The 27,142-nt window shown below is 38.7% G+C and overlaps 4 protein-coding genes across 4 annotated transcripts; 3 read left to right on the top strand and 1 right to left on the bottom strand.

Moving 5' to 3' along the window:
* Positions 1 to 2,654: 2,654 nt before the first annotated feature.
* On the top strand, positions 2,655 to 6,789 carry LOC116160466. Its single transcript, XM_031473663.1, has 2 exons — positions 2,655 to 2,919; positions 2,966 to 6,789. The coding sequence occupies exon 2, from the start codon at positions 2,980 to 2,982 to the stop codon at positions 6,787 to 6,789; it is 3,810 nt and encodes a 1,269-aa protein (XP_031329523.1). The 5' UTR covers positions 2,655 to 2,919; positions 2,966 to 2,979.
* A 5,707-nt stretch (positions 6,790 to 12,496) lies between these two features.
* On the top strand, positions 12,497 to 13,699 carry LOC116160447. The gene has a single exon (XM_031473642.1). It carries the CDS (start codon positions 12,497 to 12,499, stop codon positions 13,697 to 13,699), a length of 1,203 nt encoding a protein of 400 aa, XP_031329502.1.
* A 1,587-nt stretch (positions 13,700 to 15,286) lies between these two features.
* LOC116160544 lies at positions 15,287 to 17,432 on the bottom strand. The gene is made up of 2 exons (XM_031473767.1): positions 16,966 to 17,432; positions 15,287 to 16,912 (listed from the first exon to the last, which is right to left on the bottom strand). Exons 1-2 carry the CDS (start codon positions 17,084 to 17,086, stop codon positions 16,245 to 16,247), a joined length of 789 nt encoding a protein of 262 aa, XP_031329627.1. The 5' UTR covers positions 17,087 to 17,432; the 3' UTR covers positions 15,287 to 16,244.
* Positions 17,433 to 21,526: 4,094 nt separating this feature from the next.
* Positions 21,527 to 22,210, top strand: LOC116160438 (uncharacterized protein F54H12.2-like). The gene has a single exon (XM_031473635.1). The coding sequence runs from the start codon at positions 21,527 to 21,529 to the stop codon at positions 22,208 to 22,210; it is 684 nt and encodes a 227-aa protein (XP_031329495.1).
* The last annotated feature ends 4,932 nt before the right edge of the window (positions 22,211 to 27,142 follow it).

The following is a 27,142-nucleotide window of genomic DNA, read 5'->3' as shown; positions in this document are numbered from 1 at the left end:
TTTCTTTAAAGATCCACCTTGAGTCGATTACTTTTTCATTCTTCGGCCTTTCGACTATTTGCCATGTACGGTTTTTCTCCAGAGCTTGTAGTTCGCTTTCGATGGCTCCTTCCCAGCCTTCTCCTGAAGCGATAGCTTCGTTGTATGACTGGGGTACATCATCTAATAAATTCCCTGCAGATAAGGCAGCAAAAAGATCTTCGTCATAGTCCATTGCAAAATCTTCGTATCTTTTGGGTAGATTTATTTTTCTCCCTGCTCTTGTCTTGGGTCTTGCATCAGTATTCGAATCTTTTATCGTGTCCTCGGTCATGTCGTTACTCATGTTGTTACTGTCCTCTTCAGATCTACTTCCTGACTCTTGGTCCAATTCATCACGATCTTTTTCTTCTCGATCTTGAGGTACGATTACTTCAACATCTTGTGGTATATTCATCCTCTTCTGCATTGTTTCGTCGAACACAATATTTCTTGCGGAAACGACTTTTCCCTTTATAGGATCCCAAAGTCGGTATCCATTATCGGTGTAGCCAACCGAAAACATTTTCCGACTTCTCGGTTCTAATTTATTTCTTCGGTCCTCTGTCGGTATATGCACATAGGACGTACAACCGAACACACGGATTTTGTTGAGGTTAGGTTTTTGGCCATACCATATCTCAGCGGGTGTTGTTTTGTCGGGCAAAGTAGACGTAGGTGTACGGTTTATGAGGTAGACTGACGTTGCTACAGCCTCTTCCCAAAAATGTTTTTCCAAGCTGGATTCAAATATTAGACATCGTGCCTTGTTCAATATTGTACGATTGAGTCTCTCTGCCACACCGTTTTGTTCTGGAGTTCTAGGTACTGTGTACTCCAATTGCACACCCTTTTGTTTACTATGGTTTCTAAATTCGTGAGAAATATATTCTCCCCCGTTGTCGCACCTTAAACGTTCAGGCAATGTTTTGAATTTATTCTGAACTAAGGCTAGGTATTAGTAGATGAGCAAAGGGACTTCTAGACCAGGAAGTGACGTCACGCCAATGAGAATCGAGTATTGTGGTCACGTGGTGCGGTGTGAGCCAATGGGAGCGCGTGAGTCGGCCATTTTGTGACGTCACATTTTGCGTGTTTTGCTTCCGTTGTTTCTGGACCAGGAAACGCGTCATAGCTTGTGAAATATTTGTCTGAAAAAAAGGCTGCGTCGAGGATTTGAACCGTCGATACGTGAATTACGAATCTGCCGCCTTAACCATCTGAGCTAGGCGAGGCTTTGAGCTATGAACGTTTAGCAGTTCAAGTATTGTTAGAATGTGGGGGGGAGCGCGATTGCAGGGGCGTAGAGGGTAGCAGTAGGAGCGGGAGATACCCCTAGGCCGTATAAGCTATTTCGTAGGAGCGGGAGCTACTCCTATTATGTTTTTAGAAAAAGCGCGTAATTGAAAGAGGAAACTGCAATCTCGCTTGCAGTGATAACATTTATAAATAGGCGCGCTTTACATTTCTATATTGAGAAAGCGCGCAAGATTATTATAGGCGTATTAACCTTTAATAATAGGTAATGGTGGATCGCTGTAGAGGTAGTAGAAGAAATATTTCACAGGATCATCAATAATGGTTGGCGCAGCTAACCCTACCTGCGACGTAGGTTTTAGTAACAGCGCGCGAAATTTAGTTGTTTGTTATTATAATTAGGATGGGAAGCTGCAATCTCGCAAGTCGCAATAGTGTTTATTTATAGCAGCTATGATAAGACGCTTAAAGGTGTAATAGATAACCATTTTATTTTAATGCATATAATAAATACCTACATATACAAAATGTAATGCTAGAAATTATGAAGCTACAAAGTTTTTTGTGTACGCTCCGCCATAATACAATCTCTACAATAAATCATTAACGGCGCTGGGCCATCGATGTGGGTGCGCTGCCATGGCTGATTCCAATGTTTTGTACATCGTATTCGATTACGCAGCTCACAATCTCTTTGAAATACGGTCGGAATCTTGATCCATATTTTCAATAAATAAGTCATTTACACTTAAACTTAACAATTCGCTCTTCGTCTCGATATAATTAGACTCCTTTTGAGCCTCTCGCCGAGCGATGTTGCGCAAGATTATTATAAATGAGAGACGTATTAACCTATAACGAGGTGATGGTGGGTCGCTGTAGAGGTGCAGGGTAGTAAAAGAAATATTTCAAAGGATCATCAATAATGGTTAACACCTTTATTCATATTTCAAATTAGGGTTATGTAATTATTTGTAAATTCGTTGTTGAGCCTACCGCTCCTATACTAGATATAAATACAACTTTATTTGTTAGGGCCAACTTGAGGGACTCTAACCGATTTTCTTCTGTGAGGTATGTATGGTAACGCTGCGGCAGTATGCATTTGAAGGTTTCGGTTTCGACCATAATTCGATCTCCAAACTTGGTACCGATTACGCCGATATCAGTAATTGGGTATTTATTTCCGATTTCCAGATTTTTTGCATTTATGAATGGCTTACAATAGGTAGATGAGTTCAAGGAAGCGAAATCAAATTCTTCCATTATTATGAGCAGTAAATATCTGTAACAAATAAATAAGTGAAAAAATGAATAATCTAACCGCTACTTAACAAAATTAGTCATTAAAATCATACTCACCAAATAACGCCGCAAACTAGTTCGCTCGAATCACTGACTGAGACGTTAACTGCACTCGGCTTTTATTTCAATTTTATATCTAATCATAGCGGATGCAGCATCCTGTCAGTGTTTCTAGAAATTTCTGAGCGGAAGCAGCATCCCGTCTCTTATCTCTTATCGAAATGTATTTAAGCTGACGCATTTCAATTAAGTCATTGCATTTGTACCTATGTGTATGAGAGCAGACTGTCTCAACTACTACTTCAAAGCAGAAATCCTCTTTTAAGCAGCGAAAATCAGGTAAGAGTGTTTTATCTCAAATAAAACTTTAGGCATTTTAATGAAGATATTTTAGGAAAAATGGCTCATATTTTAGACAATGTGAATGCAACGCTTGAAATGATTGCCCATTTCTATAAAAATTATAATCTCGGCTCTGCTAGCAAGGTTCCAAAATTCATCAACATCATCGATGCCAATCTTAGGCAAATCCAATCTACGCTAGCAGAGCCGCTAACGGGTGGAGATAAACGGCACCTTGCAGCTGTGGCTGGTAAAATGGAACGCTACAAGGTGCTTATTAACCAGTTGGGGAAGTCTATTGCCGGCTCCTCCCTAGGTAGAAGACCGTTGGTGGAATGGCGAGATTTGGCTACCGCATTTAAATCGCGTGTGAGTACCGGTATTATTATTAATCTAGGACATAAGACTTTAGGATCATTTTTTAACGATAGCTGTAAGTTATTTATCACTAAGATTAGAGACATCTATCCCAAATATAATAGCCCGCTGAAAACAAATTTTGAGTTTTGCGCGGAATTTGTAAAGCCCTCGTTGAATAAGAATGATGAAGCACTAGCATGTAGGGAATTTAGTTTTTTAACTAAGAATTTTACTATTTTATCTAGCGATTTAAGTGAAGCTAACTTGAAGCAATTATTTAATAATAACGCGGTGGATTATTTGATGGAGCGCTTAATGCAATTTGAGGAACAGGACAGTGGGTGGGGGTTGTCCAAGATAATTTCGTTGACTCTGAACGTAAACAGTGTGACTTTAATGCACGCCTCGTCCTTTATAGAATTACCTAAAGAAATTCAAGTTAAAAAAGCGGTCATCAATGTTAAAAATAATGATGAAGCGTGTTTTGGATGGGTGTTGTCATCAGCCCTCTTCCCCGCTACCCTCCACACCAATCGTATCTCTTCTTATCCATATTATGCGCAAATCTTAAATTTTGATGGTATTAGCTTCCCCATGTCTTTAGACCAACTCCAAAAATTTTTAAAACAAAATCCAAATTTATCTATCAATATTTACGGCCTTACTAGAAAAACGCAATCCGATTATGTCACTGTTCCTATTTATCTTAACACCGAAAAAAAAGCGAATCACGTTAATTTACTCATGATCCAGCAGAATTATGAAATTGAAAAGGATATTGAGAATAATGCTACCGCTCACAATAGTGAGGAACCCGATGAAGCGGTTCGATTTCATTTCTGTTGGATCAAAGATTTGTCGAGATTGGTACGTTCACAGTTGACGAAGGGACATGGAAAGCTGTATATTTGCGATAGGTGTCTCCACTATTTTAGCTCACCAGATAAACTTAATGCACAGGAGTTAGATTGTAAGTTAGTTAATAAGTGTAAAATAAATATGCCAGAGCCCGGTTCACATGTATATTTCAAGAACCATGAATTCAAACAGACCGCTCCTTTCATCATTTATTGTGATTTGGAATGTTTGGTACAAGATTTTCAGGATGATGAGACGCAAAACACCGTAAAGTATAAGCAGCATAACGTATGTAGCATTGCATATTATTTGCATTGCACCTTTGATAATTCATTGTCGAGGTTCCGCCTGCAGAGGGGTGAGCAATGTATTAATTGGTTTACCAGTGAACTTGAAGAAATTTCAAACAATTTACAACAATATTTCATTAACCCAGTGCAAATGGAACCGTTAAATGATTTGCAAATGTTGGGATATAATGCATCCACCTATTGTCATATTTGTGAAGGACCCATTTTACCGCCCCAGGTCAAAGTTCGCGATCACTGCCACTTTACAGGTCGGTTTCGCGGTAGTGCCCATCAGGCCTGCAATTTACGTTATAAAGCACCACATATGATACCCATATTTTTTCATAATTTTAGTGGATACGACAGTCATTTTATAATTAAGGATATTGCTCAAGCTATTCCTGGGAGAGTCACGCTGCTACCTAAGAATAAGGAGCGTTACATTTCATTTACTAAGAAAATGGAGAATGCAGATGTCGAATTCAGATTCGTAGATTCGTATCGCTTCATGAGCGAATCATTAGATAATCTAGCGTCCTATTTAAAGTTTGACGATTTCAAAATTTTGCGTAGCACGTTAAGCCATTTAAATGATGAGCAGCTGAAACTTTTAACTAAAAAGGGCGTGTATCCGTATGAATATATGGATAGTTGGGAAAAATTTAATGAAACCAATTTACCGGAAAAGATACAATTTTACAGCAAGTTGAGGCAGTCGCACATTTCAGATCAGGAATATTCGCATGCTAGAAACGTTTGGCGAAAATTTGACACTCAAAACTTGGGTCAATATAGCGATCTTTATCTGATGAGCGATGTGCTTATACTTGCAGATGTATTCACCAATTTTAGAGAAAAGTGCATAACAACGCATAAACTCGATCCAGCATTCTTTTTCACAGCGCCCGGATACACGTGGCAATGCATGCTGAATTACACCAAAGTTAAACTCGAGCTGCTCACAGATGTTGATATGATGTTGTTTGTTGAAAAAGGTATAAGGGGAGGCATAACGCAATGCTGTACGAAATACAGCAAGGCCAATAATAAATATCTGAATGGGAAGAATTACGATCCTACTAAACCCCCTACTCATATCATGTATATGGATATGGTTAACTTGTATGGGTGGGCTCAAAGCCAGTGTTTACCTTTAAATAATTTTAAGTGGCTTAGTGAGGCTAAATTAAAGTCATTAACTCCTGAAGCGATATTAAATACACCTGATGATGCGGTCGAAGGTCTCATTTTAGAGGTGGATTTATTGTATCCCAGGCAATTGCACGATCAACATAAATCCATTCCTTTCTGCGTTGAACACGACACTCCACCGGGCGCTAAAAATAAGAAATTGCTCGCAACCTTGCATTCAAAAACTAGATATGTTATTCACTATAGAAATTTAAAACAATGTCTTCAAGCAGGTCTCATCCTTGAAAGAGTTCACCGGGCTATTAACTTTAAACAATCTTGCTGGTTAAAACCATATATAGACTTGAACGCAAGGTTACGAGCGCAAGCCACTAACGCTTTTGAAAAAAATCTATATAAATTATTAAATAATGCAAATTTCGGAAAAACGATGGAGAATGTGCGGAACCATCGCATTATTAAGCTTGTTACCCGGTGGAGTGGTAGATACGGAGCCAATTATTATATATCCCAGCCCAATTTCCATAGCAGAGAGATCTTCGATGATGAATTATTGGCTATCGAGCTATCCAAAACAGAAATTCTATTTAATAAACCGCTATATGTTGGGATGGCAATATTGGAAATTTCGAAAACTAGAATGTACGATTTTCATTATAACTTTATGCAGCATCAGTTTAGCGACGACCGCTTGAAATTGTTGTACATGGATACCGATAGCCTCGTGTACGAGATGGTATGTGATGATGCATACGAATTGATACGTGCAAATATTTCACGATTCGATACGTCTGATTATCCTGAAAACAACATCTATAATATCCCTAGATGTAATGGAAAAGTGCTAGGAATGATGAAGGATGAATTGGGCGGTAGAATCATAACCGATTGGGTGGCTTTGGCATCTAAAATGTACAGTTATAAAACTATGGATAGCGACAATGATGTAATGAAATTAAAAGGTATTAGAGATTATATTGTAAAAAATAGACTAAGTTTCAATGATTATTTAGAATGTTTAAGGAGCGGGATTACTAAAAGTGTCACCCAAAGCAGCATCATATCAAAAAATCATCATGTATATAGTATGGAGCAGCATAAAATTGCTCTTAGTAACAACGATAATAAGAGGTATTTGATGCCAAATGGTATCGATACGCTGCCTTGGGGACATTATAGTATTCCCGCTGAAATGGACTTAGGATAAGTAATTAGGGAGTATGTTTGTAATTATAGGTATTTATTAGGACATGAAATTAAATGTATAATAGCTATTAATCATATGTATTCTTTGTAAATTACTTTATTAGGATAGGAAATCAAGTGCGTATGTTCATAATCATATTTATTCATTGTAAAATATAATAGCATGTGTACTTATAATAATAAAACACAAGTTATACAAAATCTGATTTTTTAATCCACGAGTCATGTGATTTATCCATGCCAAGCCATCGAACGTAGAGCAGGTCTCCTTTACGCCGTAACACTTTCTCAACAAGAAATATATCCGGATGAGCAGTTTTCTGCATTTCTTCCGCGTAGAATTGCCCCATTATTGGTTTACCAAATGAATCCTCCAATAAGTACGTAACGGGATTGCCAACTTTTACTTTAACCACCTTGAATAATTCGGTAGAAAAGTTCGGAGTGTAGCCTTTTGAAAACACCGATTTATACTTGGATATTCGTACAACGTCACCAATTTTGAATTTAGCTGGTCCCATTATCTTTATATTATGGAACATTGGTAAGTATGTCTTTGCAGCTACATCTTTAGGCTTCATCTTAATAGTCGAATGTCTCGTATTATTATAGCCTAAAGTCACTTCCGCTAGCACATCAATCCATTTATATCTTCCGCGAAGACTGAACCGCTTATATAATGCATTTTTTAAAGTTTTTATCACTCTTTCAACTATGGTCGCTTTCTTTACGCTATACGTAGAGTAATGATTGATGGCATGTTTCAGCATTAACTTTTCAAAATCCTTATTATAGAATTCTTTTCCTTGATCGGTTTGTAAATTGACTGGCACTCTTCCTTCGCACATAATAGCGGTCATGTTTTTGCTCACTTCACTAGCATTCTTCGATTTTAGGGGTCGCGTCCATAGGTATTTGGAGTAGCAATCAATTACGGTTAATATATATTTATAACCTCGATTATCTTTAGAATATCGCGTGAATTCGGCCAAATCAGCTTGCCATAGGTCATCACGATGCTTGATTATCGTTCTTTTTCGGGGAAAATTTTTTCTCGCCGATCTGTGCAATTCCTCGACGACGCCGAGCTTCGTCATCTTCCAAATCACTACCGATAAATGGCGGAGATTCACGCATAGTCAATCGGCAAAGTCCGTCACCGGACTCATCCCTAGTTTTTCGCGAATTTCATCCAAGTTGCGCTCCATTTCATGCATGACATTCATATGACCATCGGTGATTGACTTAAACGATTTTACAAACATGTGTAGGTATCCATTTGTTACGGCATCGCCATCGTTCACCGGATCAGCTAGATGGGTTAGCCGATTACCACGCATATCATATTGTTGGCTTGCGGCGTTCCGAGTACTATTATCCACATATTGTTTTGTAGCAACATCGCTACCCTTAGCAGGATCGGCAACATTACATATTCTCTTGTTTTGCATATCATAATCATTACCGGCGGTAAATTGCAAGGTATTCTGTTCGTTATATAATCTCGAGGACGAATGTCTTCCGAATTTGTCAACGCTCATTTTCGGACTAAGCGATTATACCTTCTTCTCGGAGCTCCTCTTCAATGCTTAAAATCTCGTTGTTGTGTCCGGTATGACCGGCTGCTTGCGATGCGTGTAACAGTCTGAGACGCTCGACTAGTTCGTGGGGAGTATTCCAGTACACGTACTCCTTCTGTTTATTATTAACCTCCTTCACACCTGCTCCAAAATGTTCCGATAGTAGCGGCTTCACGATATTAACGTATTTATGCGACTTAGTACCCATGATTTGTTGTCTAGGATCGTAGTTCCTTTTGTATGCGTTAGTAGCTAATAAAATATCTTTATACGATTGACTATCCTTGAAGGAGTAATTATGCGGCTTTTTAAGCACGAGCAATTCATATAGCCCAGGAGTGCCGGTATAAAGTGTATTTTTTATGTTTATATCGGGCCCTTCAAACTGCACTATAGAATCTCCTATAGCCCACTCTTTGAATTCGGAATCGTATCGAAGTCCGTGAACGTGATCGACCTCTCCCGTTGCATCCTTAATCATCCGGTCGATATAATGGCGAGGTAAATGATGATACTGGTCTAAAAATTGCTGATCATCATGTAGCTGTGATAAGTTGCTAATCGATCTAGTAGTTTCCTCCGCTTCATCGTTTTCTTCTTCGTCAAGCGCTATTTCGCTAATATCGGGCGGAAAACTAATTCGTTTACGAACTGCAGTATTTTCGGTGCGTCGAGGCGTTGCAAATTGTTCTTGCATTGGAGTTGATTCATATTCAATTTTATTTTCAACTTTTGGCGTTAACGCTTGTTTTTTCAACTCCTGCTTAGCTAGCGTCTTCAATGGGTCAACTATAGGCTTATAAGTCTCTTCCACTAATCGCAATGTTTCGGTTTCGCCTCTTTTAAGAGCCGCAAGCTTGCGTTTTATTTCGCTACGGGTTTTAGTTAATTTTCTTTTAATTGCCTGATCTTGCGCGTTCATCTTAACGGCCCGCATACAATCAACTAAACTGATTATCGATGAAAAGTGCTTCTAATAGCGGTCCAAAGGCGGTTCATATCGGCGCAAAAACGGTTCGTAGCAATCAAAAGCTGTTCAATAGCGGTCCAACATCGGTTCAAAGCTGTGTCCAAAACCGGTTGAAAACAGTTCGAAAGCGGTTCATAAGCGGTTCAGAGGCTGTCCAAAGGCGGTTCATAGCGGTCCAATATCGGTTCACAGCTGTCCAAAACCGGTTCAAAGCAGTTCTAAAGCGGTTCATAAGCGGTTCAGAGGCGGTCCAAAGGCGGTTCATAGCGGTCCAATATCGGTTCACAGCTGTCCAAACCGGTTCAAAGCAGTTCGAAAGCGGTTCATAAGCGGTTCAGAGGCGGTCCAACATCGGTTCAAAGCTGCCCACACCGGTTCAATGATGCTGTTCAACAGTAGTTCAAAGTTGCCCAAGTGCGATATAACAATCAAAACCTCGTCGATATCGGCCATAATCAAAGTCCTTTACAATACACATGAAATCGTGCTTATGCATCCAACACTTTGAACCCATTAATTTAAACTGCTCAAAGGTCATGTCACTACCAACATGCTCATCATATACATGTTTTAAATTTATATAGTCTTGTTTAAATAGAACAATAACGTTTACATTATCGCGTATTAACTGCTTAGGTATTTTGGAATATGTCTGACAAAGATAGAACGAGTCCACACCAGAATGTCGTCCTCTGCAGAAATAATCCCTAATTATATCTTGATTTAGACACGCAACATCGTCAAATATCATTATCGAATTTTTGCTAATCTCCTCTAGAGTTATTACGTCATCCTTATCACTATAAGCATTATACTTAATGCCTTTAATGGGTTTAAGTACTTGTTCCAGATATTTATACTTCGGCTGCTCTAACGACTTGGAGTATACATATACATTTTCAAACTTCAGACCATTCGCTGCTTCTAATAAACTTATCATCGCATTCGTTTTTCCGGATCCCGATGGTCCACAGATGACCGCTCTAATTGAAGCCGGAAATAATGAGCCGTGTTTCCCCGACACTTCCGATTCAGTATACAAATCATGATCCTCAACATGCAATTGCTGAGGTTGCTTCATAAACTTCATTATTACTCGATAGTTTGAGTTATACTGATCAGTTCATGGCCGATCGCCGAGTAGGAAAGGGGTTTATAAACAGCTTGATAAACAAATTGCCGGTGGAACTTCATATCCCCGGATATCAATACTGCGGACCGGGAACCAAACTACAGCAGCGTCTAGCTCGGGGTGATCAAGGAATAAATCAGTTGGACGCTGCATGCAAGCAACACGACATCGCATACAATCAATTCAAAGACGTTGAGAATCGTCATCGGGCCGATAAAGAACTTCAAATTCGAGCTTGGGATCGTGTAAAGGCAAAGGACGCTAGTTTTGGAGAGAAAGCAGCAGCATTAGCCGTAGCTGGAGCAATGAAGGCCAAAAGGAAGCTTGGCATGGGAGCAACACGACGTATCGCAAAGCGCGGGAAAAAGAAGAAGACTTGTTCGTTTAGAGGTGGAGTTTTAACGCCAATTCGAAATTCAATAAAAGGCCTATCATCATCGGAAAACTTGAATAAACTTATCAAAATAAGTTTGTTGGCCGCCAAGAGAGCGGTTAAAGCTGCAGGCGGTAAGCAAAGAGTGAGAGTGCCGCGAGTGATACCAATACCTAAAGTCGGAGGTTTTCTTCCGTTCCTAGTACCGCTCTTTGCCGGTCTTTCGGCTGCGGGCGCAATGGCCGGTGGAGCTAGCGGTATAGCTAAAGCAATTAACGATGCGTCGGCCGCGAAGAAGCAGCTGGAGGAAAATAAACGGCATAACATGGCAATGGAGGCCGCCTCGTTGGGCAAACAAGGCAGTTCGCTGTATCTTCAACCGCGTAAAACGGGATACGCCTTGTATTTAAAACCATATCCGACAAAAAACTTTTAAATTTGCCGCGAAAAGCATTAACGGACTCGGATCTTGTGAAGTATGCTAAAGACGTACCCTTCTTCAGAGGAGTGTTTATGCGTGATACATTACCGCGAAAACCTCATTTAAACGAGTGCGCTATCGTAAACCTGGATGATGCTAAAGGAAGAGGTACGCATTGGGTTGCTTTCAAGAAACGCGGCATGAAGGCAGTTTACTATGATAGCTTCGGCGACTTGACGCCACCAATAGAAATAGTTAAATATTTATCCGGATGCAACATCATATACAATTATACTAGGGAGCAAAATTATAATACGCTGATATGTGGACATTTATGTTTAAATTTTCTGTATAATAAATAATTGAACCTAGAGTTTGTTTACTTCATCAGTCATGTCTCAAACGTTCACCTTAACAGGTGCCGGCAACGTCCTCAGCACCTCATATTTTCCGCCGATCGAACTAGACCATAATTATCAATATGGATTAGGGTTGGTTGGCTTTTACGGCTGTAATTCTATACGCAATATATTTGAGGGAAACAACAAATTTTACTATGCAGCGGCCGATAGCATCTTCAAAGAGATTACCATTCCGAGTGGCGCGTATGAAATTGAAGAGATCAACAGGATTCTACAGCATCATATAAACGAACCAACCAATTCGATGGACTTTATGTTGAGACCTAATAATAATACGCTAAAATGCGAAATGAAAACCATACACGATATTGACTTTAGGAAATCGAACTCCATCGGTCGCATGCTCGGTTTCTCTCCTAAATTGTATAAAGGAGGTAGAACCCATGAATCTGATCCGGACGTGCAAATAATCAACGCTACTAATATACACGTCGAGTGTAATTTAACGGGTGGAGCATACAGAAACAGTGCGCTATCTCATACAATCTTTGAATTTGACGTACACGTTGAGCCGGGCTATAAGTTAATCAAGGAGCCGGCTACGATTATATATTTACCGGTACTCACGCATCAAATAGATAACATAACCTTGAGGTTAGTCGATCAAGACGGTCATTTAGTGGATTTCGGCGAAGAAAGAGTAACTATTCGATTGGAGCTGAAAAAATATGGGACTTAAAATTTTCTGTAAGCAAGGTTCTTCATTTAGTCATCCATCGTCAGCCATCGACGCAACAATTGCTAACGGCGCATTAACCGAAGACGACGTACAGTTTTTGCAATATCTCGGCTATACAGTACTAAGAAAAGATGGAAGAAGCATTAAAAAACCTATTCACGGGCGTAAAGTATGAAGACATGATCGTCGAATCCGATCGCAGAACATACCATCCTTATACGACAAACGCTTATGGTAACTCCGATGAGATCAATCTCGTCATACAGAAAGCGGATCTCATCACGGCCACCTACGATAGCGTTATATATTTAGAAGGAACGCTGAATCCGACTACCGCAAATAAAGCTTACGATTTCACCAACAACGCGCCGCTCTTTCTCTTCGACGAAATTAGATTTATTTTGGGCGACCAGGTGATAGAAACTGTTCGATTACCCGGAATAAACAGCACCATCAAGGGGTTTTGCTCATACACGTCGGATCAAAGCAGATGCTTATCGCATGCAGGCTGGAGCCCTTCCGGGTCTCCTCAGATACTAAATAGCACTAAGACGGCTTTCTGCGCTTCCATACCTCTAAAGCATGTACTCGGGTTTGCCGAAGGATACAGGAAGCCTCTAGTCAACATACGTCAAGAGCTGATATTAATTCGTTCCAAGGACGATAGTGATTGCTATAAAGGCGAGACTGAAGTTAAGATTAATCTTACGAAGGTAACATGGAAAGTTCCGTACGTAATTCCGAACGATGCTATGAAGTTGTCGATCTACGGGAGGATTAACAAGAATTCACCGATACAAGTGGCGTTTCATGCGCGCGACCTTTACGTATACCCAACCTTACCCACCACCAGATCGTTGGTTTGGTCGGTAAAAAGCAGCACCGGGTTTCAACGGCCTCAATGGCTACTGATTGCGTTCCAAACTAGGAAGCGAAATAACAAAGAAGCAGATGCGAGCGAGTTTAACCATTTAAGCATTTCCAATATAAAAGCAAACATTAACAACCGAAGATATCCGTATGAGCAGCAAAATCTGGTCTTTACCGATAACAAGTATGTGGATGCTTACGAAGAATATTTAAACTTTCGTAATCAATATTACGACTCGTCACAGGAGAGCTCCCTTCTTAGCTACAAAGAGTTCGAAAAGCATCCTATCTTCATTATCAATTGCACCCGTCAAAACGAGAGCGTCCATAACGTGGTGATCGATTTGAAGCTGGAAGTTGAAGCATCATCTGCATTTGCAAATGAAACTATCGCTTACTGCGTTATTTTACATGATGCATTAATCGAGTATGAGCCGTTCACTGGCATCGTACGCAAAACTTAATTATAGTTCACGTAAAAGTGTAATTAAACTTTATATAAATGAAGAGTGTCAGCTTTGACGAATCAAAAAATAAAATTTATATCTTGCGAGTTTGGTCCTATGCTCACAGAGAAGCAAGAAAGGGCCAGTGGGAAACTGTCGCATTAGATAGGTACCGCTTCAAATGTAAAATAGAACGCATTGCAGCTGTTTTGGAACCCATATTATGTAATCGTATTAAGATGTATCAATTGCAATAAAGTAAAAATGATTGAATTTGGTTGTTTTATTAAAAAAAAATTACTGAATTACATGCGTATTATAAATATAATAAACGTTAGATAAAGCGCAACAACAAAGTGATCGTACATGATAGTAGCAACATGCTTCTAATTTAGGTAGAGCTGGTTCTTCTTCCACCTCGGTGACATTTTGCCATAGAGTTTTTCGAATGAAATCGGCTTTTTCTTTTCCTTTAACGTATATTTGGTCTGATGATGATATTAACTGGCGAAGTATAATTGGAAACATGTAGGATGGCGTATGACCGTGCTCCCATTTAATTCCGTGATGGTTATGAATTAGCCAGGTAGCTTGACGTTGTAAATCGGTAGATAAGCTATTCCACGGAAATGGAGGCTTGAACATAAAATGAGCAACCTGCTTGCCATTATAAATTGCCAGTTCTTTTGGTATAAATACGTTTCTTGATGTTTTAAATCCTTGTACATCGATTACAGTCTGCACCATTCTGTCGTTGACAGAAGATTAAGTATTTATAGCCTAATTTTTAATTCATTTCAATATATATCCCCCCACTACCACATCCTTATTAGTCCTCCAAAAGAAACTTTTGAATCAGTATAGATTTTACAATCATGCAAGCTGCAGTTGTCGTACTGAGCTGGTTTTTCTGTATTAGTGCTAATGCTGCTGCTGCTGCGGATAATGTCGACGAGAGCGATACAATCAGTGAGCGTGAAATCGATATGGCATATAGTCATCTCACCAAATATGGATATATAAAGGAGCCTGGTGAAGGTGAATCAACTCAAGATAATCGTACAAATATCACCGTTAACGCTTTAAAGAAATTTCAAGAACTCTATAAACTACCTAGTGATGGCAGATTAAATGCCGAAACATTACAACTCATGTCTCGACCTAGATGCGGAAATATTGATGACCCAGCAGCGTATATGACTCATCGGTATAAATGGACAAAACAGACTTTGATTTACTATATTTCCAATATGCATGACCTGCACATTTTACAGATGACGGATAAAGCATTTCAAGTTTGGGCGAACCACACAAATTTGAAATTCAAATATAGCTCAAGGAACCCAGACATATTAATATCATTTCATACCCGAAAGCATGAGTTCGCTTCACCACCATATCCGCAATGTGCATTCGAGTTTGATGGATTGGGCAATGTATTAGCCCATGCATACTTTCCCTCCAGAGATCAGAATGTTGTTGAAATGCATATAGATTGGGAAGAACGCTGGCATGTAGCAGATGCAAATGCACCTCCTCCCGGTTATTCTAGTTATTTCCAAGTTGTATTACATGAAATAGGCCCATACTCTCGGATTACACCATTCGAGCGATGAAAATGCACTCATGTTTCCTTATTACAATTATTCAAATATGAACACGCTACATGAGGATGATATAGCCGGAATCCGAGCACTATATTCTATTGATGCTGCTGCTGCTGCCACCCCTTCACCAGAGAATAAAACTTATCATCTTTCAACGCGTATTAAGACAACTACACCTACTCTCAAGACTACTCGCAAGACCATTAAACCACCTGACCTGTGTACCATTCAAATCGAACACTTTTTGATTCTAAACAAACGACTTTATATGTTTTATGAACATTGGGTTTGCATATCGGCGTTAAACAGCAGCAAAGTGGAACCTGCCAAGAATCTGCTTGAGTGGTTAACGTTTCTTCCGGCATCTTTTAAACGTTTGGAAGCGGTATATCAAAAGCCTAACGGCGATGTTGTCTTCTTTAGTGGCGGTCGCATATACATAGTGCAATTCCCTAGTCTGCAACTGCTACCAGGATGGCCTCAGCCTTATAGCCACTTCACAATTCCCAACAGCCATAAAGTGAATGCTGCAGTTAACACCTATACCGGACGCACGCTTATTTATCATGGTACAAATGAACTGCTAGATTTGGATGATTGTAGTAATCGACCTAAAAATCGCTTAATATATGCGGAAACCTTTCCAGATATTCCGGTTAAGATAACTTCTATATTTAAATACATGGATGGATACCTATACTTTATCACCGGAAATAAATTTCATAAATATAGTGAATATACAGGTCGTGTAATTCACTCAGGCGACATTGATCTATCCTTATTCAATATTCATTGTGCTAATAAAGGCGTATTGGAGCAATTATATAATGTATTAGCTAAACTTTTAAAGTTTGATAAACAAATTGAATTGTATATGCGGCATTAGGTGGATAATAAGTTGTTGTGTATCGATACGTATGAATAAATAAAAAGCATTTTTTACGCTATAAAATTATTTATTTTAACATGCTAATTTTACTAACAACCGTATTTATAAATTTTCGAGGGTGAATGTTTACAATTTCTGTTAGAAGAGTAAAGTCTTGCAAATTATCATACTTTTCCTTCCAACTGCATAGCGATGTTAAGAATTTGAGATTTTGGCATATGATTTTCGCTCTGGATAAAATGCTCTCTTCGCTAGTAACACCTTCGGTATGTAGAATTTTTGCCAACTCACGCGTAAAGTCATCATAAAGACAATACATCGCATAGTGATTGACGACATTCAGTTTTTGAGTAATCACTTCGGAAGCGTTAAATATCATATCGACTGCTTGCTTGGAAAATAGTATAGATTTATCTGATTCGCTTATTCGAATACATCTAACGCCTTCTTCTTCTTCCGCTTCAAGTATTATTATTTTGGACTGGGTAAAAATTTCATGCTTGCTCCTTCTTTTAGGCGTACACTGCACCATATGTTTAATTAAGTGTTCCGTTTTAAAATTGAATATTTCTTTCCATTCGCAACTCTCAAATTGTAAATACTGGTCTTCATAATGCGGAGGACATGATATTTGCACGATGGAATCGAAAAAGTACTCGTCCAGTGTAACGCCAACTTCGAGAATAATGCCTCCGTCTAAGAATAGCGACCATGCGGATATTAAGGTTTCCTTTCCTATAAACATACATCTTTTGCTTCCACCATAATCAGCGTTATTCAATACATACCTTGCTCCTCTTTCGAGGATTCATTCACCGATAATTTATCTACCGAAAGCGATGACTTTGCATCATCATCATCTTCGCTACCCCATGAATCTTGCGATTCTTGTTGTATTTGTGCACTCATCTCGATATAAATCGATTTCTTACTTTCTTATTGCTTTTATACCTTCTCTTAAAACTACTTTGGAGGGGGTTAAAAGAAATCCATCATGCGCAGTGTATCTTAAAGGTATAGGTATAAAACTGAGAACGAGGTAATGCTAAAAATCATTGCGTTAAATCCTCATATCGAACGCTAATGGATCGAATACTTGCCAACATCGCTCAGCGAGAGGCTCAAAAGGAGTCTAATTATATTCGAACCAAGAGCGAATTGTTAAGTTTAAGTGTAGAGGAATTATTGAAAATATGGATCAAGATCCCCAACGTATTGCAAAGAGACTGTGAATTACGTAATCGAATACGATGTAAGAAACATTGGAACCAGCCGGGGCAGCGCACTCACATCGATGGACCCGCTCCGCTAATGATTTATTGTAATGATTGTATTTCGTCAAAGCATATTCGAAAACCAATGTCATATTAGAATGTAATATTAGAATAATGCGTCTAAAAATAAAGCATAAAGAAGATAAGCTCATTTCCTTCTAGTTAGCAATATGAAAAATTATTTTTCGCACACGATTTAAGCGTCTTATCATAGCTGCTATAAATAAACACTATTGCGAGATTGCAGCTTCCCATCCTAATTATAATAACAAACAACTAAATTTCGCGCGCTGTTACTAAAACCTACGTCGCAGGTAGGGTTAGCTGCGCCAACCATTATTGATGATCCTGTGAAATATTTCTTCTACTACCTCTACAGCGATCCACCATTACCTATTATTAAAGGTTAATACGCCTATAATAATCTTGCGCGCTTTCTCAATATAGAAATGTAAAGCGCGCCTATTTATAAATGTTATCACTGCAAGCGAGATTGCAGTTTCCTCTTTCAATTACGCGCTTTTTCTAAAAACATAATAGGAGTAGCTCCCGCTCCTACGAAATAGCTTATACGGCCTAGGGGTATCTCCCGCTCCTACTGCTACCCTCTACGCCCCTGCAATCGCGCTCCCCCCCACATTCTAACAATACTTGAACTGCTAAACGTTCATAGCTCAAAGCCTCGCCTAGCTCAGATGGTTAAGGCGGCAGATTCGTAATTCACGTATCGACGGTTCAAATCCTCGACGCAGCCTTTTTTTCAGACAAATATTTCACAAGCTATGACGCGTTTCCTGGTCCAGAAACAACGGAAGCAAAACACGCAAAATGTGACGTCACAAAATGGCCGACTCACGCCCTCCCATTGGCTCACACCGCACCACGTGACCACAATACTCGATTCTCATTGGCGTGACGTCACTTCCTGGTCTAGAAGTCCCTTTGCTCATCTACTTTAATTACCAATTATATCAAAAAAAACAGAGGCGATTGAACTTACTTGTAACTTTGAACTAGTACACTGACACAATATCACGTTGAACACTGAACTGAACACAAATGAGAACGAGTCGCAACCTCACCAGCTTTATAAACACCGCGTAACTGTAAATCTAATACGTCACTATAATCGCGAATTAAATTAAAAAGATGAGTCATAGTTGTGCAGGTGACGATGAGTCATGACGAGAACAAAAGAAAATGATTGATGTGGTGCCATAAAGACGACCACAAACACAAAAGATGTGGTTATTCATGCGGCAAACAGGTTTAGCGAGGTATGAGTCATACTTGTGCAGGTGTCCTGAACAAAAAGAAAGCACTTATCCGCTCAACGTGAACTAAATGCCGTTCCATGTAACCGGAAGTAGAAACAAAAGAAATGATTGACGTGGTGCCATAAAGACGACCACAAGAACAAAAGATGTGGTTATTCATGCGGCAAACAGGTTTAGCGAGTTAAGAGTCATGCATTTTAAACAATAGATCGTGTTTAAACAAGCGGAAAACCGGTTTTAGGAGAACAATAAAGCGTGCGGTAATGTTCTGAAGGGATCGGATTCTATTTTACCTGCTCTGATATAAAAATCTTATTTTCGGGGACTCGGAATTACTTGCGTTTTTACATTTGTACGTGCGTATTTTTCGAGTTTTTACGTGATCTTTGTGTTTGTGCTTTGTGTGTATTTTAACTTACATCATGTCGACGAACAACCATAACATTCAATTGCCGTTTCCGATACCTAGCTACGATCTGTAAGTACAAAACTTATTGTAAAATATTTACCATTTAACAGCTGTTTATTTGAAGGAGTGACACCGATTCTGAAGATGAAGACATCTTCGATCGTCAGACGGTGGTAATCGACATTAATGATCGAAACGAAGATTTGGAGTTTGAAATCCCCAATGGATTTTTTACTGAAGAGCGCATTCAATTGCCGTTTCCGATACCTAGCTACGATCTGTAAGTACAAAACTTATTGTAAAATATTTACCATTTAACAGCTGTTTATTTGAAGGAGTGACACCGATTCTGAAGATGAAGACATCTTCGATCGTCAGACGGTGGTAATCGACATTAATGAACGAAACGAAGATTTGGAGTTTGAAATCCCCAATGGATTTTTTACTGAAGAGCGCATTCAATTGCCGTTTCCGATACCTAGCTACGATCTGTAAGTACAAAACTTATTGTAAAATATTTACCATTTAACAGCTGTTTATTTGAAGGAGTGACACCGATTCTGAAGATGAAGACATCTTCGATCGTCAGACGGTGGTAATCGACATTAATGATCGAAACGAAGATTTGGAGCTTGAAATCCCCAATGGATTTTTTACTGAAGAGCGGGAAGAGTGATGTAATATGTACAAAGCGAATAATAGTACATTGCAAATAAACGTAATGAAAAACTTATTTTATACACATTTCATGTCCAGCTCCTATTTTAGAATGTGAACTTTTTTTCGATTTCATATTTCATGCCAACTTTTTCAAGGTCACTTTTTTTGGAGTGTCACGTTTCATTTTCAAGGTCAGCTCGGTTTTTGGCTCAAATTTCATTTGGTGTCAAATTACATTTTGAAGGTTAACTTTTTTTTCGGGCTCATATTTCATTCCCAACGGAAATGGAAATGATTACCTCGATCTAAGTCACACAATGCTCTACGTTACGGCGAAAATTGTAAAACAAGATGACACGCACTTGGGTGCTGACGATGTGGTAGCTCCTGTTAACAATTGGCTACATACATTGTATAGTCAAGTGGAAGTATGCTTGAATCAGAAATTAGTGTCACCACCAAGCAAGGGCGGATCTAGGCACATTTTTTGGGAGGGGTAAAAGTAAAACCATACTCATGTTTAAGCAAGGCGAACAGGTTCCCAATTTAAGAAAAGAAGACATCGTTTTAAAGTATATATTCTGTAACACAAAACATAAAAACGACATTATGTTACATACATTTTAAACCTAACAATCCTAAGATTAACTGATTAACTTTGGTATACATAAAAAAAAACTTCAAACTAATTTTAGAAACAAATGTGATAAAAAACTAGTAACTCAAACAGTAATTCTAAAACCAATATATAATTAATAAACAGTAAGTAAACAAATTAAAAACACGGCTAGATAGTAAATTCTATTTTGCGCCTCTTAGAGTTTGCAAAATCGTCAATAATTTTTTCTACATCAATTAAAATATCTCGATGGATGTGCAAAAGTGCAAGTCCTGCTAAACGTTCCTCAGTCATGTTTGATCTAAGCCAAGTTTTTAACCTCCGTAAAGCGGAAAAAGACCTTTCTGCAGAAGCTACACTACAAGGTAAAGTTAATAAAACTTGTAAAATTAGTTTTACGTATGGAAAAAAATTTGAGTCGCATAGTTTGAACAAATCGAGTACACTCAAATCCATGAGGTTTTCGTTTTTACATTTATTTTGCCACAATTTTAGTTCTGAACGTATTTTTAAGTCTATCATAGCGGAATTTTTATTATCAGGATCAAGATTCTTGATATAGGAAATTAATTCAAAAGTAGCCTCTTCTTCGACTTTTGAAAAATCATGTCTTGTAAATGTACTTGGCAAAACTATATTTAAATTTAGTATATTAAAAAAATCACTATCAAATCGATAGTCTAAATCATTTATTATTGAATCCAAAATAGGTATGTATATGGTGATCCTATAATAATCCGCTGCATTGTTGTATTCTGGGGGGGGGGGGGGGAAATTCCCCCCATTCCCCCCCCCCCTATGGATCCGCCCTTGCCACCAAGCAATACTTATGCGTATCGTGCATACATTGAAACTCTGTTAAATTATGGCTCTGAAGCTAAAACAACTCATCTGGGGTGTTCCTTATGGCATAACGATACTCCGAAGCAAATGGATACATTAACAGCTGATAACAAAGGTTTCGCTATTCGTCAAAATACCACAAAGCTCGGTAAAATGGTGGAAATGGTTGGTCATGTGCACGCTGACTTATTTAATCAAGAAAAGTTTCTCATAAATGGAGTTGAAATGAAAGTAAAATTTGTTCGAACAAGAGACACCTTTAGTTTAATGGCTGCTGCTGGTTCAACATACAGAGTGAAAATTGTGGATGCCAGTTTACTGGTTAGAAGAATGAAGATTAATCCTGTAGTTCTTCTTGCGCACACAAAAGCATTAGAAACCACTGCAGCCAAATACCCTATTACTAGATCGGATGTGAAGGTGCTAACGATTCCCGCAGGTGTGCAACGCAAATCATTGGATAATGTCTTCCTTGGACAACTACCAAAACGCTGCATAATTGGTTTTGTGTCGAATAGAGCGTTTAACGGAGAATACGCTTCCAATCCCTTCAACTTTCATCATTACAAGATTAATTATATGTCTCTGTACATTGATGGGCAGCAAATTCCATCAAAACCGTTACAACCAGATTTCACTCAAGAAGGATTATACGTAAGGGCCTACCACACTTTATTTTCTGGAACTGGAATACATTTTTTGAACGAAGGAAATAACGTATCACGTTTAGACTATCCGCACGGATACTGCCTAATGACTTTCGATTTAACGCCGGATTTATCCGCAAACGCCACAACTCATTGGAACTTGGTAAAGAACGGTTCTCTTCGTATCGAAGTTGGTTTCCAAGACGCTCTGACTGAGACGGTGAATTGTCTCGTGTACGCAGAATTTGACAACGTTATTGAAATTGATAAACATCGAAATGTCATCGCAGACTTTAACATTTAAAAAAGTTTCTTTTGACGAGTCCCGGAATACAGTGCGTCACATAATTGCATGGCCACATGCTCATCATCAAGCTAGAAAAGGACCTTGGATGCAGTACGCAAGAGATGCCGCACGTTTCCAAAGACGCATTCATCAACTTGATTACATCATTTCCCCTGTGTTGGAAAAAAAGCTACTGCGCATGACAGAAGGGATAAAATTATAATACTTTATTACGGATCCTCAGTTTATTAGAAAATGTTTCATGTGATGGATGCCTACGTTGATTTTCAAGGATTCCGCGGAAGCTTAAAGGAATTCATTCCAAAAGAAATATCTATCGTTTCGTCGGAGGGGCCTAGTTGCACAACTCTACTGATGAAGCCGCCCGTCAATTATACTGTAACCTCAGCGATGAAAAAAGAAATCAAATTCTTGGAAGACTGTTATGGCTTGAAATGGAATTCCGGGTACATTAGATACGAGGACCTTGAAGAAGAACTACGTACGTTACTGCAACCGTTTAATAGAATATACGTAAAGGGCGTGGAGAAACAGTACTTGTTAAATTTCCTTGACAAGTTTGTAATTAATTTAGAAGACGTGGGATGCCCTTCGCTAAAGAAATTAAAGAAAAGTCATAGCGGTGTAAGGTGTCTCAATCATGCGGAGAACACGCTTATGTGCGCTCAAGAAAATGCATTAATATTACACGAGTGGGCGCAAATTGATTCAACAAATGAATACCCTAGAACTTCAACGAGCGTTGAATCTGATTCAGAAGAAGGCTGCGCGTGCTGTTTTCGCATCAGATGAACTTATACGAGCAAGTGTACGTCGGCCATTTGCTGCAATTGTCAATACAGATGTTTCAACACGCACAGGGCAACACTGGAACGGAATTTACATAGATGAAGATGGAAATGGAGAATATTTCGATTCATTCGGACGTCCACCTGATGGATTACATTTAAAATTTTTGAAAAAACACGCCCGGAAATTCACCTTTAATTCGCGAGTGCTGCAGCATCCTTTATCAACTTATTGTGGACAATATTGTTTAATGTATTTAGTTTTTAAGTTTAATAATTTATCACTTAAGGAATTTGTAGATATGTTTAATAATGATTTAGAATGTAACGATGATATAATTGATTTATTGTATAATATGACTTTTTATAAGGTGAATCTAATTGATTAATAAAAGTCTAAATGTATTTCCGCATTTTTATTTAACGGCATTAAAAATATGAGAAACAATTAAAAGAGACTGCGGTAAGTAAACAATACTGAACGGGCGCCGTTGTCATCTTTAACAAAAGGGTAGCAGGAACAAATAACAACAGTATCCATGAGGAATTCGTAGAAAACAGGTAGTCTTGGCGCCTCAAAATGCAGATAATCCAGGGTCTTCAAAATGTTTTGCTTATTTTTCATTAATTTTGTATTCAAAAATTGTACGATTTAAGAAAAAGTAAACAAACTGTACAATATAGGGCCGTTAATGTACATGACTCTCATTTGCATTTCCCGAAATTATGTCTGGCTAAACCCTTATAAGCCACGAAAAATAAAAATTTGTTGGTTATTTTCGTGCGTTCGCCATGGAGGTTCTTCGTGACGCGATTGTGCAGAATCTGGAGAGTATGTACCGCGAGATCCGCGAGATCGACGTCACGGGGTGTTTGGTGTTCCTGGCTAAGTTGAGTGCTTTTAACCCCACACCGGAAAGCTCAACATTATGCAACATGTGTGAGTTAGTGGTACTCCGTGACAATATAGCTCTCACGGAGCTACCACGCACAGTGGAAACCGTTATAGTGAGCAAAAGACTTATCTACAACGATATGAAGGCAAAAATTTATACACTCTCGGAAGACCTGTGTAATTATATAAGGCTGTGCGAGACCGCTATGAATTGTATAACGGACGCAATAAACGTCCTGAGGGAGATGGACGTGTCCTCACCTACGGAGGAAGAAGAAGCGCTTGATCTTATGAACCGCACAATAAACAATTCAGTGCAACAGTTCACGGCAGTGATCGATATGTGGCCGGAGCTCAGTGGCTCACGCGTGGAGGCCCTAGTTCAATTATTTAATAAACTTTTTAATTTATCCTAATCAATTTTAGTTTGTACAGATCTAGTTTTTTAAGTTTGTAAATACGTTCCGTGGATTAGGCCTACAGGGGAACACCACGTTAAAAAAAACGCGCCTTAACTCTACCTCCTGGGTGGTGTGGAAACGGGTTTGTATTGTATATTTTAAATTGTAATTTGCGCTTAATTTTTGATTGTAATGTTTTTTTTTTTGTTAATTGTTGCACCCTAATAAACATAATTAAAACTTGTTCATTTTCTAACTTCTATTTCAGAATAGGTAAAAGAGGGACGCAATGAGTAAGAGAGAGATAGACGCAGTGAGTAAGAGAGAAAGATAGAAAAAATTTCAAATTTCCCGCCTTTGGCGGCCATTTTATTTTTCCGCCATTTTGTTTTCAATTAGAGTTACCTGTGTGTGTAATTATTACATATGTGTAATTATTCTTGATTATACGATCAATTTAAATTAATCGATAAATTAATTAGATCAATCAAACCGCGAATTAAATTAATCGGACCGCGGATTAAATTAAATAAGCCGCGAATCAAATTAATTAGAGGAAATTCCGAGAAATCAAACCGCTAATTAAATTGATTAAGCCGCGAATCAAAGTAATCAAACAGAAATTCCGGGAAATCAAACCGCGAATTAAATTAATTAGATCAATCAAACCACAAATTAAATTAATCCACAGTAATCAATTTAATTGATGACGTCATCGCTCTTATCAAATGTCAATAAAGACCAAAATCCCACAATTTTTAATTAATTAATCAAATCAAACTCCAAATTTCCCCCTCCACCCCCGAAAATACCCCCGCCCACGTGGGCGAACCCGCGAATCAATTTAATTGACCTTGATTGACCCCGCGAATAAAATCCAAGATGGCGGCAAAGTGTCAGGGTTCTACTTTTAAGTATTGTAAGCATATTACTTAATGTGGTTTCACAATTGACCCTTGTAATACCCTTTTGAGCTTCATGTATGGTACATGGAAAGGAGGATTTCAATATATTTGCCCTCTCGTGATAGATATCTGCAGCGATACCTTTCTTTAACAATTTGCATGAAAAACTGAATATATTATTTGTACAATTAATGTCTTCTGATGTTAAACGATGACTGTCACAAAAACATGTTGTGTATTTGACAAACTTATCGTTTCACCTTTTCTGTGTCTTGTAGTGCGTGATGTTATCTGTCCACCATTCTGTAGAATACCAATTTTGGTAGCTTTTGACAAATCCCTTGGTTCATGTATGTTCATTGCTAGCCATTCAGGTTCTGGATTTGGGTATACAATCAATCAATATCTTTATTATGTCCTAGTAATTTGAAGATTACATACATTCGTCATACACATAATTGAAAAATCAACAAATAAGTAAAAAACTAGAAATAATAATCTGGAATTACAGAGTTGACCTGGCAAAGAATTCATTTAAATTATAGTATGGGTTTTCTACAAGGTATCTCCTTATTGCTCTTTTAAACGGGTAATAAGGTAAGTGTTTAATGGTCTTTGGTAGGTAATTGTAGATCTTAATGGGCATGCAAAGGGGACTGTTAGTTGTTGTATTCAGTCTATGTTGTGGAACCCTAATTTGGTCAAACCGTGTACGCTTTACGCTTTTCTTGCTCTTCTTTAACCTTTTATTTAATTTGCTCAGTCTCTTCCAATTACGCATTTGATACGATTAAGGCAAAATTAGCAGAAAAAACGCTGTTGTTCCACCCTAGAGAAGACCTGCCGTATTATTTAAATACGGATGCTAGCGATGTCGGCCTAGGGGCTCAATTATTTCAAGTGGTAGACGGTGAAAGGAAGGTGGTGGCTTTGGCGAGTCGGTTGCTTATGGAACGCGAACGTAGGTATAGCATCAATACTCGCTAATTCTCGCTAGTTTGAATAAGACGTCATTTTGCTATTGTAACCAGACAAAGGAATACGTACCGTGGGATGATTTCGACAGGTGCGAGCCGCAAGGCATGCTGGGTCTGGCCTGGGGTACGATTGCAACAATGTTAGAAACTTATATGTTAATAGTATTGGCTACGTTAACTCTGATAACCAGTGTGTTGGTTATAGGGTTTTTTCGGTTACAACGTCAGCTTACGGAAGCTACAGGCGGAGGATTGTTACCGACAATTACACCGGCGCAAGGTAGAGCAAAGTGGCAGTAAGCGCATGAGGCTTTATTTTTTATTTAGAATAATTTATAGAATATATTCAATTATTTACTATGGTGTTTATATTGTATATTGTGTAATGATAATAATATTTTTGATATCCTTATTTCAAATGTTAGCAACTATAGGGAACTACGCTTTAATATTAAGAAATGGGGTAAATTATTGGTTTTAAAATTAAAATAAAAACATTATGTAAGTTGAAGATGATTCGAGGACGAGGTGGACGAGGCGGCAGACGCGGAAGAAGCAGGAGTCGAGGGCGTTACGACAATACGGCTAGATCGCAATCAAGAGGTAGAGGTGGTAGTAGCACTTTTGAAAGCTCGTTGAACGAGTTGCGGTGGGTGCTGGGTAATGCGGGGCGTAGGAAGAATGTTACACACGCCCAGTGGAGTAAGTTGGCAGCGTTGTTACCAAATGAGTACCTCAAAGCGCACGGTGGTGACAGGACGGTGGCGAGTGTGGATTTATTGTATACGAATATAGCCGTAGAGAAAGAGGGCAAGGAAGTTGTGATACCCAATAAATGCCTGTCTGTAGTGTATTCGGAGGAGAACAGAGGCTCCGTTAAAGAACTTAGTTTGAAAAACTTTAAAGATTGCGTGTATCATTCGCTACCGTTGTTGTTGGACGCAGTACGAAGTGTACAGGACA

This window comes from Photinus pyralis, unplaced genomic scaffold, assembly GCF_008802855.1.
Source record: "Photinus pyralis isolate 1611_PpyrPB1 unplaced genomic scaffold, Ppyr1.3 Ppyr1.4_LG1, whole genome shotgun sequence".
NCBI classification, from domain to species: domain Eukaryota; kingdom Metazoa; phylum Arthropoda; class Insecta; order Coleoptera; family Lampyridae; genus Photinus; species Photinus pyralis.
The sequence above is the reverse complement of the archived record's forward strand: the minus strand, read 5'-3'. Positions and strand labels throughout refer to the sequence as shown.

Excerpts from the sequence above, each read along its gene's own strand:
- LOC116160466 (XM_031473663.1), top strand. The coding sequence starts at position 2,980 with ATGGCTCATATTTTAGACAATGTGAATGCAACGCTTGAAATGATTGCC.
- LOC116160447 (XM_031473642.1), top strand. The coding sequence starts at position 12,497 with ATGGAAGAAGCATTAAAAAACCTATTCACGGGCGTAAAGTATGAAGAC.
- LOC116160544 (XM_031473767.1), bottom strand. The coding sequence starts at position 17,086 with ATGAGTGCACAAATACAACAAGAATCGCAAGATTCATGGGGTAGCGAA. Across the intron at positions 16,913-16,965 it reads ATCCTCGAAAGAGGAGCAAG|GAAAGGAAACCTTAATATCC; the intron begins GTATGTATTGAA and ends GTATGTTTATAG.
- LOC116160438 (XM_031473635.1), top strand. The coding sequence starts at position 21,527 with ATGGCTGCTGCTGGTTCAACATACAGAGTGAAAATTGTGGATGCCAGT.